The sequence below is a fragment of the Ascaphus truei genome, chromosome 4 (assembly GCF_040206685.1).
Source record: "Ascaphus truei isolate aAscTru1 chromosome 4, aAscTru1.hap1, whole genome shotgun sequence".
NCBI classification, from domain to species: domain Eukaryota; kingdom Metazoa; phylum Chordata; class Amphibia; order Anura; family Ascaphidae; genus Ascaphus; species Ascaphus truei.
Window position 1 is genome coordinate 39137930 of NC_134486.1, and position 18221 is coordinate 39156150.

General features: G+C 42.3%; 1 protein-coding gene across 6 annotated transcripts in view; it reads left to right on the forward strand.

Moving 5' to 3' along the window:
- The window catches only part of GPATCH2 (G-patch domain containing 2), a 159724-nt gene that overhangs the window by 1353 nt on the left and 140150 nt on the right, over positions 1-18221 (forward strand). For all 6 annotated transcript variants that reach the window (XM_075595594.1, XM_075595595.1, XM_075595592.1 and 3 more), the window contains exon 2: positions 12032-12733. In XM_075595594.1, coding sequence (XP_075451709.1) covers positions 12032-12733 — 702 coding nt within the window. The remainder of the gene's footprint in view (positions 1-12031; positions 12734-18221) is intronic.

Genomic DNA, 18221 nt, shown 5'->3' on the forward strand with positions numbered 1-18221 from the left:
CCCTAATCACAGGGCTCAGTTTCTGAGGCACCCCTACAACAGGAGAGAAATGCAGGACACTCGGATTTCTTTCCAGTCCCTTGCTGCTTCCTCCTCTGCTTTGCCACATGCCCCTCAGGCTCCTGATACCACCTCCTAATTGGCAACGTTACCCAGAAACACCCAATCAGGATAGAGGAAACTGCCCAGCCCCCTAGTGACTGCCCTTCTCTGGGAGATCAGGGAAATCCCGCGGCTCCTTTTGAACCCCAGTGTGCTGCAGAACCCTGATTGGGGAACGCTGATCTAGAGAATGGTAACACATTATTCCATAGAATCATTGTTTGTAATCCGAGATGAAGAAACGTAAGGTAGATACTTTTATTAGGTAACTGACTTTATAAGACTTTCAAGGCACATGAGACCGTGTGTATGTGTTTTTATACTGACACTCTGGTATTGTTCATGTTTATAGGCCTCTTCATACGAAAGTGCTAGAAGAAGGTATTTAAGTGGCCCTGTAACATTTTATTTTTCTATGGCAAACAGTCTATTTACAAACTCAAGTAAACCTTATGGCTGTGGCCTACTATCAAGGCTCATCTGGCCTCAGTTTATATTCTGCAACATATAAGATTAGAAATGGAGGGCCGCAACTACAGAAATATGGAGATTAATGATCTCTGTAGCAAGGACTATGCCAGGGGTCTGCAACCTCTCGAGGAAGAAGAGCCATTTTATAAGAAAATGCATTTCTACAAAATATTCAGAGCTGCAACATATACATGAATATTACACCCCCACAATCGCATACATATACCGTACACACACTAATCGGTATATACTGTATAAGCATTAACATATGACAAAATATGTGAGGGAATAAAATGCATACCAAAGAACAGGTGGGACAGCAGCACTCCAAAGATATGGCGATATAAGTGGACGGAGTGAACAGTGCAGTAGGGGGAAGAGTAATGAACCAAAAGAGAACTATCTGGATACCACTAGGTACAGATGGGCCAGTGATCCAGAAAATATCCCCCCTATGTCAGCACTCAATATCACTCTAGAGTGAGTACTCTATCCTCTTGCAGACCCAACTGGGGGAGCACCTCTTATGGTGTGTACTATCAATGGTCGCAATGTCATATATATTTTTTTCTTTTTGTATACATCGTACCAGACGTTGGCTGGAAAGTGTATCACCTAGTCCATTGAATACCGTTCGAGTACATTTGTGTCCCTTATATACAGTATTTGACCAACGGGGGGGGGGGGGCTTTTTCTGGGTCACTGGACCTAGTGGTATCCAGTTGGTTCTCTTTTGGAATAAAATGCGTCTCACAAAAAGTCCCCTTTATTTATTTTTTTTTCATTTTGTTTGTTTTTCTGTGCAAATCAGTGTAATTTTCAAATACACAATACATACACTACCCTCCCCAAAAAACACCTACACGACCCCCCCCCCCAAATATACATACATGACCCCTCCCAAAAAAATACACACTACACCCCCTAAAAAAAAATACACACACAATTAGATTGTAAGCTTCTCGAAGCAGGGACTCCTCTTCCAAAATGTTACTTTTTTTTTTTTAATGTCTGAAGCACTTATTTATTTTTTATTTGATTGTCACGTCTTTTACCCCTGTGAAGCGCTGTGTACACTAATGGCACTATATTTTGCTACAGATTGCAAACCCCAACTGCAGCCTCTCTCCCTCACTATCTTACTGGTGGGGGCATGGGGGACGCTGGCCGGGCCTCTTGTTGCCGCCGGTCCGACATCTTCCCAGCTGCTTGCCTGCCTCTCTCCTGTACTGTCCCAGGCTCTGTGACGTCGGCTCGTGCCGGAAGTTACGACTCGCACTTCGGTGCGCACAGGCATGAGAGCCCAGCGTAGGAAAGTACAGGCGAGAGGCAGGCAAGCAGCTGGGGAGGACATTGTGTCCGGCGGCAACAAGAGGCCCGACCAGCGCCGGCAGCCACCCCCTCCTCCCCCCTGCAGCCACCGCCAGGATAGTGAGGATAGGCAGCAGTTGGGGGTCGTCAACCTGCAGAGAGCCGCAAGTAAAGCCGTGCGTTAACTACTTTTTCACAATTATTATTATATAGCACTGACTGTGTACTTGGCAGTTTACAATATCTGATGACATGGGTCCCTTATATTAAATTGCAGTTGGTACGTTCTTTAATACGCGAGTTTCGAAATTCCCCTTTGTTTCAACCATGGTGCTGACCATTCATTTAATCTGCACAAAGGCCCTCTCCCTATAAACGCCGTAGTAATGTTACAAATGAGGATATTGAACACAACGGGCCTAAGTGTTTGGTGACAGACAGGTTTTAGTCTGTGGATTTGTTTTGGAAACTTTTGGCATACAGCTCAACTAAATAAATGTAACTCTCTCTCCCCTATTTAACCCACGTCAGATCTCGAGCTGGAAAGGAAATTGGCACACCAGCAATGCATGGTAAAAGGAGATAAAAATCTAGTTAGGTATAGGGAAAATCCGCTGTTTAAATGATCCAGCAGGTATGGGCCTCAACAATCAAACACTTCCCATTCAGTGGGATGTTTGCCTCTTGACCTGGACTCTTATCGATCCAGATATACCTGTATGTTAGTGCAGGGGTGCTCAAGCCCCTTTCCCCACCCCCCAACAGGTCAGGTTTTCAGGATATCCCAGCTTCAGCACAGGTGGCTCAATCAGGGGCTCAGTAATAATTTCTGAGCCAACTGTGCTCAAGAAGGGGTATTCTGCAAACCTGATCTGTTGGTGGTCACCCCTAAACTTCAAGGTCATCTCCAATCTTGTATCCTTGAGATCTTCAACTAAAGAGTATTTGTACTTCTAGTAAACTATAGACAAAGAGAATCATTAGAGAAAAACATAATACCGTTCTTTAGTATGTCTATGACCATCTTGCCATTATCTCCTCAGTTGGCTCAATAATTATGACTGAGCCACCTGTGCTGAAGCAGGGATATCCTGGAAACCTGACCTGTTGGGGGGGGGGGGGGGGGGACTAGAGTACTGCAGTTGAGCACCCCTGTGTGTGTTTTTTTCCCTTTTTATGGGCTTGCAACATAAATAGTCTTGTTAATTAGCTGCTATTTTTTACATTTCATTCTAGTAATGCTTGAAGTGCATACAATGCTCATTACATCGTCCGTTCTTAGTCTGTTACAGCAAACATAATTTACAGCAATTACAAATCAATCCTATGTATTAACCTTGTTATCATCCCTTAGTTAAGTAACTGTATATAAACATTAATTAGTAGTTGTACTTGGTGTGCTCTGGATTTAGCTCAGCAAAAGTGAACGTTCTTGCAGTACTTTGGGTGTCCAACTACTTTTGTAGATACCTGCACTGTCCTGTGTCCCAGCAGTGTTTGCACAGTGGCCCTGCAGCACATGGCAGGCAGGTACGCCTGCTTTAAGATATGTATTAAGTAACATTGTAATTCCTTGGCAACGGCTCCCAAAGCACAATATTTATCCTATAGCATTCTTTGCATAGCTGTCCTCTGGTAGGTCAGCTCTTCCTTCACACTGCATGACCTCCTTTTTAGAGTTGCTGTTTTTCCTTTATAAATATCATGTTTTGCTTGTCATTCATAGTCTTTTCCTCCCCATTTTTAAACACTAAATATGTTGCATTAACTGTTGACCCATGTTGTGCTGGACTGCAGTCTGTTGCTTTTTACATGTGTATAGTACAGGGGTGCTCAACACCAGTCCTAACTCGCCAACAGATCGGATTTTGAGGGTATCCCAGCTTCAGCACCGGTGACTCAATCAGAGGCTGTCTTTGACTGATCCACCTATGCTGAAGCACGGATATCCTTAAACCCTGACCTGGAGCGGGGGGGAATACTGCCAAGGACAGAAAAATGTAACATTGACATTTGTGAACACAGACAATGTTGTGTGTTCTTTTGAGAAGGCAAGAAAATGCTCCACCGCCCAACTCCAGCTTTGTAAGTGCAGTGCCACTGCAGCATTTTGTATTTTGGAGTTGCAATGAGGTGGATAGCCGGTAGAGGGTAACACCTTTTTGTATCATCAGTTGCTTTATAGTTTATATCAGGGGGGCGTGAGATTCTCTGAGGGGGGGCGCAGTGGTTACAGAGGCCCAACGCTGTTCCCCAAGGCATCTAAATGAAATGCCGGGGGAGGCACAAGGCCTCTGTAAATCTTACTTTGTCTGAGCTGCCTCTTCGGTGATGCGTCTCTGTGACAACGCAGCGTCAAATGGCAATCGCGTTGCCGTGCCGACGCAACATCACATGACACGCGAAACTCCGAGCCGGGAAGGGGGCCGCGAGCAGGGAGGGAGAGCTGACAGGGAGGGGCAAACAGAAAAGTTTGCGCACCCCTTCTTTATATAATCAATAGTATTGAAAATGTAGCCATGTGACGTTGACGATGGCAGATATACACAGAAATATTTCATGCTGGTTAGAAACATGTGACAAGGTAAAAGGGCAATTTGAATGTGTACATTTCACAGGACACCATATATCGGTAGCTTTAGAAATGCTGATGCTGCATCTTTCACCGAAATGAAAAAGTAATCTGGCCCCCTTCATGTCCGCTCTGCCTCCAGTCCATGCTGTTGATGATGACTCCCCAAATCCTATCTCTTACGTAATCTTCAATTCCTTTTAGACACGAGTATTTCTCTTTCTGTGACCCTAAGAGAGGCCTCTACTACGTCTCATTTCCATATCTGCTGCTTCTCGCTTTTTTTCCTGTGCCCAGCACATTGTCGATATCCTCCAACAGATGTCCTCCGCTGGTCTCTACTCTGGCTTCCCCTCTTGGCTCTGGCTGCAACATTGTTCCCTGCTTCTGATTCAGCTCTTGGGTCTTCCCTCACATGAATCTCTTTTGCTGCAAGGGGGGCCTGCTGTAATACACAGCAAACGGGTTATTGGCTTTTCTTACTTTCTGCCATAATGCACCTGTTGCCCAGCAAGCCAGGAAGGGACTATTCATTACAGGGAGTGTATCAGTGATGGAGCTGTCAATTTGTAACTTTTGTCACAAAGTCTTCTGTTTCATGATATAAATGATGCTACGATGAGTTAACCTATAATTTGAGTTAGACTTCAGATCAAAGATAAAAGCTGCAACCCCCTGTACTATATCTAGATGGGAACTGGGTGTCTCTGGAGCTGAACCACATTTGTTCAGCTCTTGGGATCCTCTGTTTTCTGAGCTATTTACCAAAAAGCGCACCAGCACAAACGGAGCAGGAAGAAACCAGAACAAAAAAATGATTAAAAGGGCACTTTAATGTGGCAAAAGATGTCTTCAGGAGGATAGTACCCATTATATGACACAATAGGTACTATATCAATTGTTAGTACCCTGGTACAGTGGTCTGGCTTATTATCATTTTGAGATATACCTGCATTTGAGCGCTTCAGCTATTTTCCAATTGGAAGCCACAACCTTATTGGTTGCAGCGTCCTGTTGGCCGACTATTTAAATGACCTTTAAAAACCCAGCAGTAATACTGGTAAGTATCTTGCGAACCTGGGGATCCCTGGGGCTGAAACTATCACTGCTTCTCTCTGGAGAGAGAACCCCCAGGTTTCAATCCTGTAAAGTGTTGGGGGGAGGGGAGTGGGGTTGTGCTTTTTAAGGTGTATTGGACTTCTGTTGTATTGTCAATTTTGCAGAATACCTGATAAATATTCCCGAAAAAATAGGTCTATTGGGTAAAGTGTCTAAACAGAGACTTGGTGCATAGTAACAGAAAGGAATAAGAAGTTTGTTTAAAAAAAAAAAAAATCATGAGCAATGAAAGCTCAATAATATACCGTAAATCAAGTGAAAATACACTTTATGTATGTCGGAAAATAAGGTTGTAGATTCTTTTTCTGTTGGTTAAGAAAATCGTTTCTACACGTTTTAGAATTGTAATTTCCATTGAGGGACTGCGCACTGAAGAGTTTGCACTGGCTGGTTTCTAAGTAATGTGTTCAGCATATTTACACCACTTGTGGTATATGTTTCTCGTATGAGAACAATTTGTCATGAAGCTTTTCTTTCTGCAGAGGGTCACTGCATTATTTAATGTCAACGAAGGGTGTGCAAAAACTGATAGAGGTCCCGATTTTTTTAATTTTCTCTAATTTCTGAATGAACAATTTGTTTCTTGTCTTTGTTTATGGCACAGTCTTTAATGCCAAACAGAATGTCTTCATAATAAAAGATAGAACGGGTAGCTGAACACCGTGAGGCTCTTCTTCCAATTTCTCTGCTTAGCACTTCATACTGTTCCAGCAGGGAAGAGCGTTAGGTGCCAGAAATAAGTCATTGTTGAAACTAAAGACTGCTAGGGGAATGTTGTGTTACAATAATAGGGTTGAAAAGTGACCAGTTAATGTTTGCTGTTTCTGAAATGGAGGCTCATTTAAGTGACTGCAAATTGATGATTAGAGAATGACTGCTCCAGTTAAGCACTAACTCAGTGACTATTTTAAAACGTTTTGTTGATGCAGTAACTTCCTTTCAAATGAATAGAAGTTAGTGTTCACTGCTAATGGCTTCTCCTCGCATTTAAAGGAGGTTAGTTGCAGCACCAGTAATTCGGCGCCTCTTGTGCTTGGGTATCACCTCCTGAACGACATTACCAGCTCTCACCAATGTTCGGCGGCTAAAATATGTGGAGATTATTGCAAGATGGTCATCATATACATACCAAAGAATGTTTTTTCCCTAATGATTCTGTTTGTGTATGGTTTACTATAAGTTCTAATACTCCTTTTTTTTTTTAGTTGACAATCTCAATGATACAAGATTGGAGATGGCCTTGAAATTCAGGGGAGAGCACCAACAGGTCGAGTTTCCAGAATATTTCTTCTTGAGCACAGTTGGCTCAGTAATTAACTGAGCAACCTGTGCTGAAGCAGGGATATCCTGAAAACCTGACCTGTTATTTGTCCTTGAAGACTGGCGTTGGCCACCCCTGTTCTAGTTAGAATTTAGGTTTCAGTGTTTTAGGTTAAGGAATTCAACAAAGGAGATGAAATCACAAAACATTTTTGTAGTAATGTGCATATAGTGTTGTACAATATCTTGCCAAAGCCTTTTTTCATGGCTATATTTTGCAGTGTCATTTCTTGTTATGTTTTCGTTTCTAAGTTATTGCCTTAGTTGTGTGTCCCTTCAGCTGGGAAAGACCGGGACAGATATCAGAAAGGAAATGACAGTGCTTATCTGGAAGTGAGAACTAGGGCGTAGAAAATGAGGACCGTCCAAGGGAAAGTGCAGGAGATAGAAAAGATTGAAGAAATAGGGGAAACTGATGGTTGCAGACTGTATCAAGGGGAAAGAGAGCTGGTGTGTAATGAGTATAAATGCTATTTGTGGGAGGTGGTGGATTATTCGGACCTGTAAAGTTAAGCCCACTAATTATTGGAGTTTGCTACCAACATCTAGATATCAATTTGTCAAAACATGCATTATCCACATGGGTATGTCCCAGATACAGTGGATCAAATTGGAAGAGATGAATGTGGTATAGTATATGAACCAGGGCTACCATGCCTGGTTCATATACTAAACGGGGTGCACTGGCATTCCATGATTTAATAATATATATATATATATTCAAAGAAAATGCTGATATGTATACGGCGCTCTGCATAGAAGTTTACAGACTTTGGTCTCTTGCATTTCCCCTATGTTAAATTTAGTTGTTTGAGATACTCCACCTATATTTTTTATTTGTATTGATCCAGCGGAAGACCAACAACAAACCAGTGTAAAACATTAGCCAATTATGTACCATAAGGGGAAAATACTATTTCCTTGCCTAGTAATGACAATCAGATGTCTCCTATACCTTTCCTTTATAAATAATGTCTAGCCTTATCTTCCAGATATCTAGTGCATCTGCCATCACGGTCTCCATCAGTAGGCCGAGTACGTTGTACTTTGCTGCTGGTGAAATATATCCTGTCCTCCAATCTCAAGAGAAGACCTAGTGTAATTTGTACTGTCCTTGGGATGAAAAGTTCCTAGGAAGATTCCTTGTATAGACCTTGAATATGTATGTATCCCTTTTAGATGCTTCCACACTTTAATGCAAATTTGAATAGTTTTTCCGCATAATTCCTTGCTTCCATCTCTTGAATTCATTGGGTGGCTATGGAAAAGTTTGAGCACTTTTTCCAGTTCTATAATGTCTTCTTTTAAGGAGTGGTGCCCAAAACTACTCCGTATTCAAGGTGTGGTCATATTTATGCAGTGGCAAAAATATGTGGTCGTCCCTTCCATCCATACCCTGTTATGCATGATATTCGGTTTTGCAGCTACTGTGAGCACTATTGCTAAGCCTGCTACAATCACTCCTAAACCCTTCTCCATCAAAGACTGACTCATTTTGTTCTGTTTAGTTTGTATGTAGCATGATTATTTTTCCTCCCCAAATGTGTAACCTTTTATATTTCTCTGCCATTTACATGCCCAAGCTTCCAGTATATCAAAGTTCTTCCATAGAGAAACCCTTTACTACCTGAGAGGGGGGGGGCTTTATGATTTTAAAGGTGGACGTAATGGAAGTAAAACTACTTTTCAATTACTCTTCACTTACTTTGATCTTTTCCAAGACGGTAGAAGTGCTTTAAACTTGTGACATTTTACTGATTTTAACCTATCTTGGCCATTAGCTGACTTTGGTTCTCAGTTGAACTGCACTTTAGACGTCTGTCTAGTTTATTTCTCTCTAGTTAATGTGACGTACATCAGCTCCAGTGTATTTGCTTGTGAAAAGTTACTGGGAAACATCACTATTCGTAAAATGAAAGTTTAAATTTGTTTATACACCAAACAAGATTAAAACAAGTGTCCTAAAATTGAATATTACTTGTTATTATAATGATGGCTTCACATATTAAAACAGAATCAAACAGATTGATTTTTATTAAGGTCTTCATGACATTTCATAGGTTATTGGGATGGTTGCCTTTTTGAAGTGAAACTTCCTTAGTGGCACCTCATTCGAACTGGGGCAAAAAAGAATTGTGGAGACAGAAATGAAACGGATGTGACGTCAGTGCTGGCAGTTGAGGCCGGGCTGTGTTCTGGCTCAGCCCGACCCCAACACTGACATCACACCCGCTCCACAAATCAGATGCGGGGGCCGCTCCTAATGGCCCCCGCTCCCCCCACATGGCTGATAACATGCGGCGGCGGCGGCGATAGCCGCCGGCGCCGCTCCTAACGCCACCATTCCCCCCGCACATCCGCTGCCAAGCCGCGCATGCTCAGTAATGATGGGGACTGGAGGAAAGCCACGCATGCGCAGAAGCGGTTGGCAGCGGCGCCGTTCCCCGCCCGCTGCCACGGCTGTTGATTTTGTCCCCGTCTGCTGCCCGGGACAGCAGAGACCGCCCGACCGGGACAGCCCCCCACCCACCCTTTCCTTACCCGAATGGGACCTCCCTCCCAGCCCACACATGGGCCCGCCTAACTTCCACTACCGCTGCCATGCCGCGCATGCGCAGAAGCGGCTGGCAGCGGCGCCATTCAGCCCTCCAGTGACGCGGGCGTTTGCGGGCCCCCCAGGAAGCGGTGGTACAAAAACCCGGGCGCAACCCGCGCGGACCCCCCCCCCCGGACCCCCCACACACTGATGGACCCCCCCGGACCCCCCACACACTGACGGACCCCCCCACACACTGACTGACCCCCCCACACACTGACTGACCCCCCCCCGGACCCCCCACACACTGACAGACCCCCCAGAGACCCACACACACTGACTGACCACCCCAGACCCCCACACACACTGACTGACCCCCCAGAGACCCACACACTGACTGACCCCCCCAGACCCCCACACACACTGACTGACCCCCCCAGACCCCCACACACACTGACTGACCCCCCCAGACCCCCAAACACACTGACTGACCACCCCAGACCCCCACACACACTGACTGACCCCCCAGAGACCCACACACACTGACTGAACGCCCCAGACCCCCACACACACTGACTGACCCCCCCAGACCCCCACACACACTGACTGACCCCCCCAGACCCCCACACACACTGACTGACCACCCCAGACCCCCACACACACTGACTGAACCCCCCAGACCCCCACACACACTGACTGAACCCCCCAGACCCCCACACACACACTGACTGAACCCCCCAGACCCCCACACACACTGACAGACCCCCACACACACTGCCTGACCACCCCAGACCCCCACACACACTGCCTGACCCCCCCAGACCCCCACACACACTGCCTGACCCCCCCAGACCCCCACACACACTGACCCCCCAGAGCCCCACACACACTGACTGACCCCCCCAGACCATCACACACTGACCCCCCCAGACCCCCACACACACTCACACGCACACTCAGTCACACACACTCAGTCACACACACTCAGTCACACTCACACGCACACTCACAGTCACACGTACACTCAGTCACACGCACACTCAGTCACACTCAGTCACACGCACACTCAGTCACACTCAGTCAGAAGCACACTCAGTCACACTCACAGTCAGACGCACACGCAGTCACACGCACACGCATAGTCACACGCACAGTCAAATGCACACGCTCAGTCACACGCACACTCAGTCACACGCACACTCAGTCACACGCACACTCAGTCACGCGCACACTCAGTCACGCGCACACTCAGTCACGCGCACACTCAGTCACGCGCACACTCAGTCACGCGCACACTCAGTCACACGCACTCTCAGTCACACGCACACTCTCAGTCACACGCACACTCTCAGTCACACGCACACTCTCAGTCACACGCACACTCTCAGTCACACGCACACTCTCAGTCACACGCACACTCTCAGTCACAAGCACACTATCAGTCACACGCACACTATCAGTCACACGCACACTATCAGTCACACGCACACTCTCAGTCACACGCACACTCTCAGTCACACGCACACTCTCAGTCACACCCACACTCTCAGTCACACGCACACTCTCAGTCACACGCACACTGTCACACGCGGAATTCACACTGCCTGACCCCCCCAGACCCCCACACACACTGACCCCCCCAGAGCCCCACACACTCTGACTGACCCCCCCAGACCCCCACACACTGACCCCCCCAGACCCCCACACACAGTCACACGTACACTCAGTCACACTCACAGTCAGACTCACACGCAGTCACACGCATAGTCACACGCACAGTCAAACGCACACGCTCAGTCACACGCACACGCTCAGTCACACGCACGCTCAGTCACACGCACGCTCAGTCACACGCACACTCAGTCACACGCACACTCAGTCACACGCACACTCAGTCACACGCACACTCAGTCACACGCACACTCTCAGTCACACGCACACTCTCAGTCACACGCACACTCTCAGTCACACGCACACTCTCAGTCACACGCACACTCTCAGTCACACGCACACTCTCAGTCACACGCACACTCTCAGTCACACGCACACTCTCAGTCACACGCACACTGTCACACGCGGAATTCACACTTAGTGCAAATAGCTAATACAGGGGATGTGTGCCGAGCACGCGCATTCTAAGTCAAATTTATTTGCGTTTTGTCATTGAGATTGTATTTTGATTTTTAATTAAAACATCACCAACACCAACACAAATACAATTTCTGTGACAAAAGTCAAAGAAGTTTCACTTACTATGCGCGTGCACAGCACACACAGCTTTTTTTTAAATGCGGGACATAACTAGTGAAATCAATTGTTGCAATCCCGTCTAGCACTGAAGGGGTTAATCGACATGGAGTAAGTGAACACCCACCTAAATTTTTAAGTTTGCATTGTTTACAGTTTAACATTGATCACTGCTGTTATTTCACTTCAGTACCAGGAGGAACTGCAAATATTTTTTTACAGTTTAACAATAAAAAGAATTTCTAGTGTGGGGTGGGTTTTTTATTTATTTTTTATTTATTTTTTTGTGGGGGGGGGGGAGGATTAGTGTGTGTGTGAATAATTGTATTTATTTTTATATTGTTCTCCCACAGGCATTTCAGTAGGACTATGGAGGAGCTTGTCCATGATCTTGTGTCAGCACTGGAAGAAAGCTCTGAGCAGGCTCGAGGATGCTTTGCCGATACCGGCGATCATTCCCGGAGCATCTCCTGTCTTCTGAAACGGCAAGCTAGAAAACGGAGAGGAAGGAAAAGGCGGTCGGATAACACCCATCATCCTTGGGAAACGGGACACTGTTTAAGTGATGGCTCAGATTCCAGTCTAGAAGAACCAAACAAGGACTACCGCGAATGTAGTAGTAATAATAAAAAAGACAGCGACTCGGATGACCAGTTGTTACTTGCAAAAAGAAGACCAGCCTCAAACATCAATAATATACGCAGTAAAAGGCCCCTGTGGCATGAGTCTGATTTAGTTGTTGATACCTTAGCGAGTAGGTCCCTAAGAAGGAGAAGAAAAGTGAAACGGATGGCAATAGATCCACCAGCAGAGGTCACAAGTATGCTGACGCTTTCGCAGAGCCGTGACCAAGCAATGGACAATGACATCAAGCATTATCAACACCTAGAGATTGGTAAAAGCAAAATCAAGAAAAGGAAAATGGGTCCTCCAAGGCATGGACCTGAAATTCCAGATGAGGGAGTCGTTGTGGAAGGGGAAGATGTGAGCCAAGCACACAAAGATAAAATGGAGTATGAAGAACAAAAGGGCTCAGATGAGAACATGAGCGACAGGTTGTTTTATTTGTTTTTGATGACACCGTACGAAAGGCATTAGCAGAGATATTTTTTGTTTTGCAATAATTTGAGTAGTTGAGGATTCTGAATCTTTTTCCACTTTGTTTAGACATCATAGCCATTATATCGCCATCTATATAGTGTGTGTATGTGTGTACGTGTGTATATCTATTGCAATCAATGTATGTTGAATGTTCAGCACATATCTTGCCTAGATCTAATAATTCCGCATCTGGTTTAGCACACACAAATCACGTTTTTGTCCACAATTCTTACTCGTGTATAGCAGATATACAATATGGTACTTCACATCAAATGTCATATGCTTTTCAAAGATGTTATCTTGTTCTTCCTCTTTCCTCTGTAGGTGGAATCTCTGTGTCCTGGTGTTATACTTTCTGACTCTAGAATATTAGATCAGTCTTCTTATACAGAGTAAAACCACATACGCAGCGTTTTCTTTTCAAAAAAGGAGCAGAAACTAATATCAGAAGTCATTTCGTCATAGTCTGCAAATATCAGATTCTTTCTTACCATAAGTTATTTGTAGTAAATCTAAGTCACTTATTGGTTTTCTCGTATGACGGACCGGTGTTTTGGACTATCTTCTATCCCCGAAATCCAACTTTAGGAGTTAGCCACACCTCTTTACTTCATATAACCTGCTTGTAATATCTACTGCACATTCTTTACCATCAGCAATAATCTTTTGTAGCGCCTGTCTTTATCAGACAAAGGTGGTTTACAATTTAATCATCAAAAGGAATATCTAACAGCACCTCTGATTTTTATATTAAAATGATAAATAAAGTCTCTGAAACAATCACGCTCTATTCGTATCGCATTCAAAAATTACAATGACGGTATGTCAAAAGATCATTCTAAAGTAAAGAATTGTCGCTGGATAAATGTGGTGTCCTTTTTTTTTTTTTTTTTTTTTTTTTTTTTTGTAAATTCCTGTCTATCATATTTTATTTCACCCCCCCGCACCTCCCAATGTTACTTCTCCATGAATAATTTCTTAATCTATGTATACATTATTTTCATAATGCATATTTAATATAGTTGAAAAAATACATCATAAAGCCACACAAAGTACAATGATGAATGAAACATTACTGAAAGCTGATGATACAATATTATCAAAATCTTCTGTAGTAACAGATTTTTAAACTTAGTCTCTCAAACAGTTCCTGACATTACTGACCATTCCTGTTCTATTTCTTTCAATTGACCCTGGTCCGGTTGAAGAACAATTTCTGCTTCTTTTAATTGTTTTTGTAAAACCTGAAGTAAACCTTCTTCTTAATTTCTTCAGTCTATTTTTCCCAAGGAAACTAATTTGTTTGAGATATATTACATTGTAATGGAACTATATTTACATCGCGAGAGAGAATCTGTGACATTTTGACCTGGATCTCATGTAAATATATTCCTTTAGGATTTCCTTCAATACAATCCCTTTAATAAAACCTCGGAATGTGTACACATAGTAAAAGCTTCCTAATATTTAATTTATCTGGCAATCTATGCACCGTTCCTTACTCTAAAGGGGTAACAAGATCGTGAAATGTTTTTACTGTCTCAATATGACCTACACAAGAAGTGTGATTATGAAAACCTGAATGATTAATAGTCTTAACACACATTCCCAGCTAGCTCAAACTCCCACACCCACCACATCATGAATATATATTTATGTCAACAAGAGACCTACTGAGCGTGGCAATTGTATATAACAAGAGACATTTTTACCATATGTTTTGTCAATGGGTTGTAGCATTGGGCACCCCTGTCTCGTGATATATATATATATATATATATATATATGTGTGTGTGTGTGTGTGTGTGTGTAATAAGTACCCCTATCTAACTCGAACATGTGGGAAGCCCATCTTGAAAAAACATATTCCTATAAAGGCATTGTAATTGCATAGTCTTTCTTAATCGGCATTCCTTCCTGTTTTGAAAACACCTCTACCACTATCAAAGCATATTTTAACCCTTCCTAAAGGTAAGGGACCAATGTAATCAATTTGCAATGTAGACCATGGACCATCTGCGGGTGCAATGCGTTGCATAGGCCTTTTTTTTTTTTTTCTTGTACTTTAGGGCCTTGGATAAATTTGTGCACAAATGAGACCAGGTTGTACTACCTTCTTTACAGTATATTCCATCTTGGCACAAAATATTTTTTTCCTTTTGAGCACTACTCGCAAACTCTATTGCACTACATGACTCAAATTTAATGATTGTAATGTGTAAAGAAAATCTTTAACTGTTCAGGTACGACCGGACGCAACTCCCCATTCTGGTCATGATCTAAAACCCTGTTCTCAAGAACAAAAGGAGGTTTTAAATCAATCTGAGAAGTTGCAATGGTCATCTTTTTGCTTGTTCCTCTGCAAAAGAAAGAAATTGCTTATCTGCATGTCTAACGGTTGTTATTAAAATCGAATCACTAAATACTATAGATTCTGCTGTACACGCCACTTCTTTAGCCAATAACTCAACTATATAATTTTCTTCAGGAAGACAAACATGTCCTGTTTTTTGCTCTGGTTCTTTCAATTCAACTGAACAAACTCGATGTATCACTAGGGAATTCCTCCCTACTGCTTCATCAGCTATCCATAAACCTTTTACTGCGTCTCTTCGAATGACAGAAACATAGTTATCTTCCATTTGAGACACATTCTTGGTCTTGAATTTTTTTTTGACGACTTTAGCTAAAACCTGATAAATGTAAGTAAGTGAACTGTGACATCATGAGGTAAAATATTGAATACATATTGCTGATTCTGGAAGGTAAAAGCAAACTTATATTGACAACTTTGTACCATTTCTCCACCAAATAATCAATTTTCACTTTGTGCTTACAATGCTGGAAATTGTTGCATTATCACTAACATCAGGCCATTGATAAGCGATTAGTGCAGTTGTACAAATACTTCCTTCATAACCATATTCAGAAGGTTCTAATACTGACTGTCTGCCTTGGAATCCTTCCAATAGAACAAAACAAAGCTGGGGCGCTCCCTAAATTATATAACGTGTTCGAATAAGACACAATAAAATATGTAACAGGAAAGTATACTAGCCCTTTTAAATTCTTTGCAGCTTGACCCAAAAAAGAAGATACAACCCAGGACCCTCTTATAGCATAGAAAACAGGATGGTGGTCAGCGCAAGCTGTCAATCTCATAAATCAGAAAGACAAAAATGAAGGCAAATGTTTAACACCTTACACATGTTATATTCCCAGATTACTTTATTTCCTAAATCCACAATCCATCCTCGTTTGTGCATGGCATCTGAACAATAATAACACTTTAGCTGTGCCAAATATCTATTAGAAACTCTGTATTATGACCCCCTAAGATTCCCTTTACAAAGGCCTTTCTTCTCTAGCCAAATTTACTGGGGTTAATACTGCAAGAGGACGTGGTTTCAGATACTTAATTTAACAGGACTAAAAAAATAAATATCTGTTTTGGGGAGTTGTATTACAAACTGAACTCTGCTTTTGTGTCATATCATTTGTGTCTGGGTAACTGGCCACAATTTCTCTAATCTGTTTAAAAAGTGGTGCACATGGAGATTAGTGTTTGCATAGGGGGTGAGCTGTGGTCTGAACAAATCCATTCTCTTTCCCCAAAGTTAATTTGACTATCCCAGGGAGTGTTGACCCTTTGAGTGCCATAATAGAAATATGTTAACTATTTCTGAAATTTTAAATCTGGGATTAGTCTCGTTATCAAATATCATTAATTGTTCATGAATTCTTAAATCTGCCTCAAGATACTTTTTTTAATTTAGTTTGTGTTTCAAATCAATTTAATCTTTATCACCAACCTTCAAATCTGTATTAATTTTAGGTATATATGAAGGAAAACCCTTTTTATCTAATCTTCCTGCACACATAATCTAATATTACATAATTAATTCTGTTCTAAATGATATATGTGTTTATTCAAAATTTCACAGTTTGAACATTTGTCTGTCTTACAAGAAACAACACACAACTTCTCATCTTTGACAAACATTAAAGTAAACCTTTTTACCATTTTCCTGACATTTTAGTTTTTTCTTTTTAGCTACGGTCAATCAATTGACTTTTTTTTTTTTCCCGTTGTGTGCTTGATCCCACCGAAAACACCGTAACTCTTCGTCTGAAACCGTATGAGTTTAGAAATTAAGCACCATATTGCTATCATTTGCAAATGTATTAAAGCTGCAGTTCAGTCTTTTTTTTTTTTTTACATTTATTTTTTTACTTCAATAGTTTCATGTGTGCAATCTCTAATTAGCTAAAGAACTGTATAGCTGCAGCTCAATTCGTTTTCCATGTATTGATAGGTCGAAATTTGGTGACATATTAAAAGCTGGGATTTGTTTATATTCTGCTTGACACAACTTCTCATCTTTGACAAACATTAAAGTAAACCTTTTTACCATTTTCCTGACATTTTAGTTTTTTCTTTTTAGCTACGGTCAATCAATTGACTTTTTTTTTTTTCCCGTTGTGTGCTTGATCCCACCGAAAACACCGTAACTCTTCGTCTGAAACCGTATGAGTTTAGAAATTAAGCACGATATTGCTATCATTTGCAAATGTATTAAAGCTGCAGTTCAGTCTTTTTTTTTTTTTTACATTTATTTTTTTACTTCAATAGTTTCATGTGTGCAATCTCTAATTAGCTAAAGAACTGTATAGCTGCAGCTCAATTCGTTTTCCATGTATTGATAGGTCGAAATTTGGTGACATATTAAAAGCTGGGATTTGTTTATATTCTGCTTGACTGGCAGTGGAAGCTCATGAATATTCATGAGCACTCCTGCACTGACAAGTGCTAGAGGGAGGGCAGGGCTGACAAAGGGGTGTGCCAGAGCTTGTGACAGGACATGAAGGGGCAGTGCCTTAGCAAATGGCTGTTAAAATAGAATACAAGAAAATTGGTCTTTCAAAGTTGTTTTTTTAAAAACAGAAAATGCTAAAAGTATTTTTTCTTACTACAGAACTGATTTATTAAAAAAAAACACACATGCAGGATATTGACTGAACTGCAGCTTTAATACATTCTGTATTCGCGTTTCACTTAGGTTATTTTTATTTTTTTTAATTAAAAAAAATAAAAATAACCTATGCTGTTCCAAGACTATGCCCGTCTTGTCTTCAACCAAATGCAACAAATCCTCAGTCTCCCACTCTACAGCGTGCCTGGAGAAATCTGACACACTTCACAGCTGTTTCACACCTCCGTGGTGAACCAGGAATTGTTCTCTGTTCATTTTCCGCTTGTTCTGAAATCTTGGATCCGGGTTATCTTTTTCCTGCAAACTCCCCTGTTGTCCATGATGAATACAAACTTTTTTTCTAGTGGCTCGCCAATGTTGAATCCTCTTCAATACATTATATCTTGCCTAGATATAATAATTCTAGGTTTAGCACACAAATATTTCATTTATTCTAAGTTATTACTTG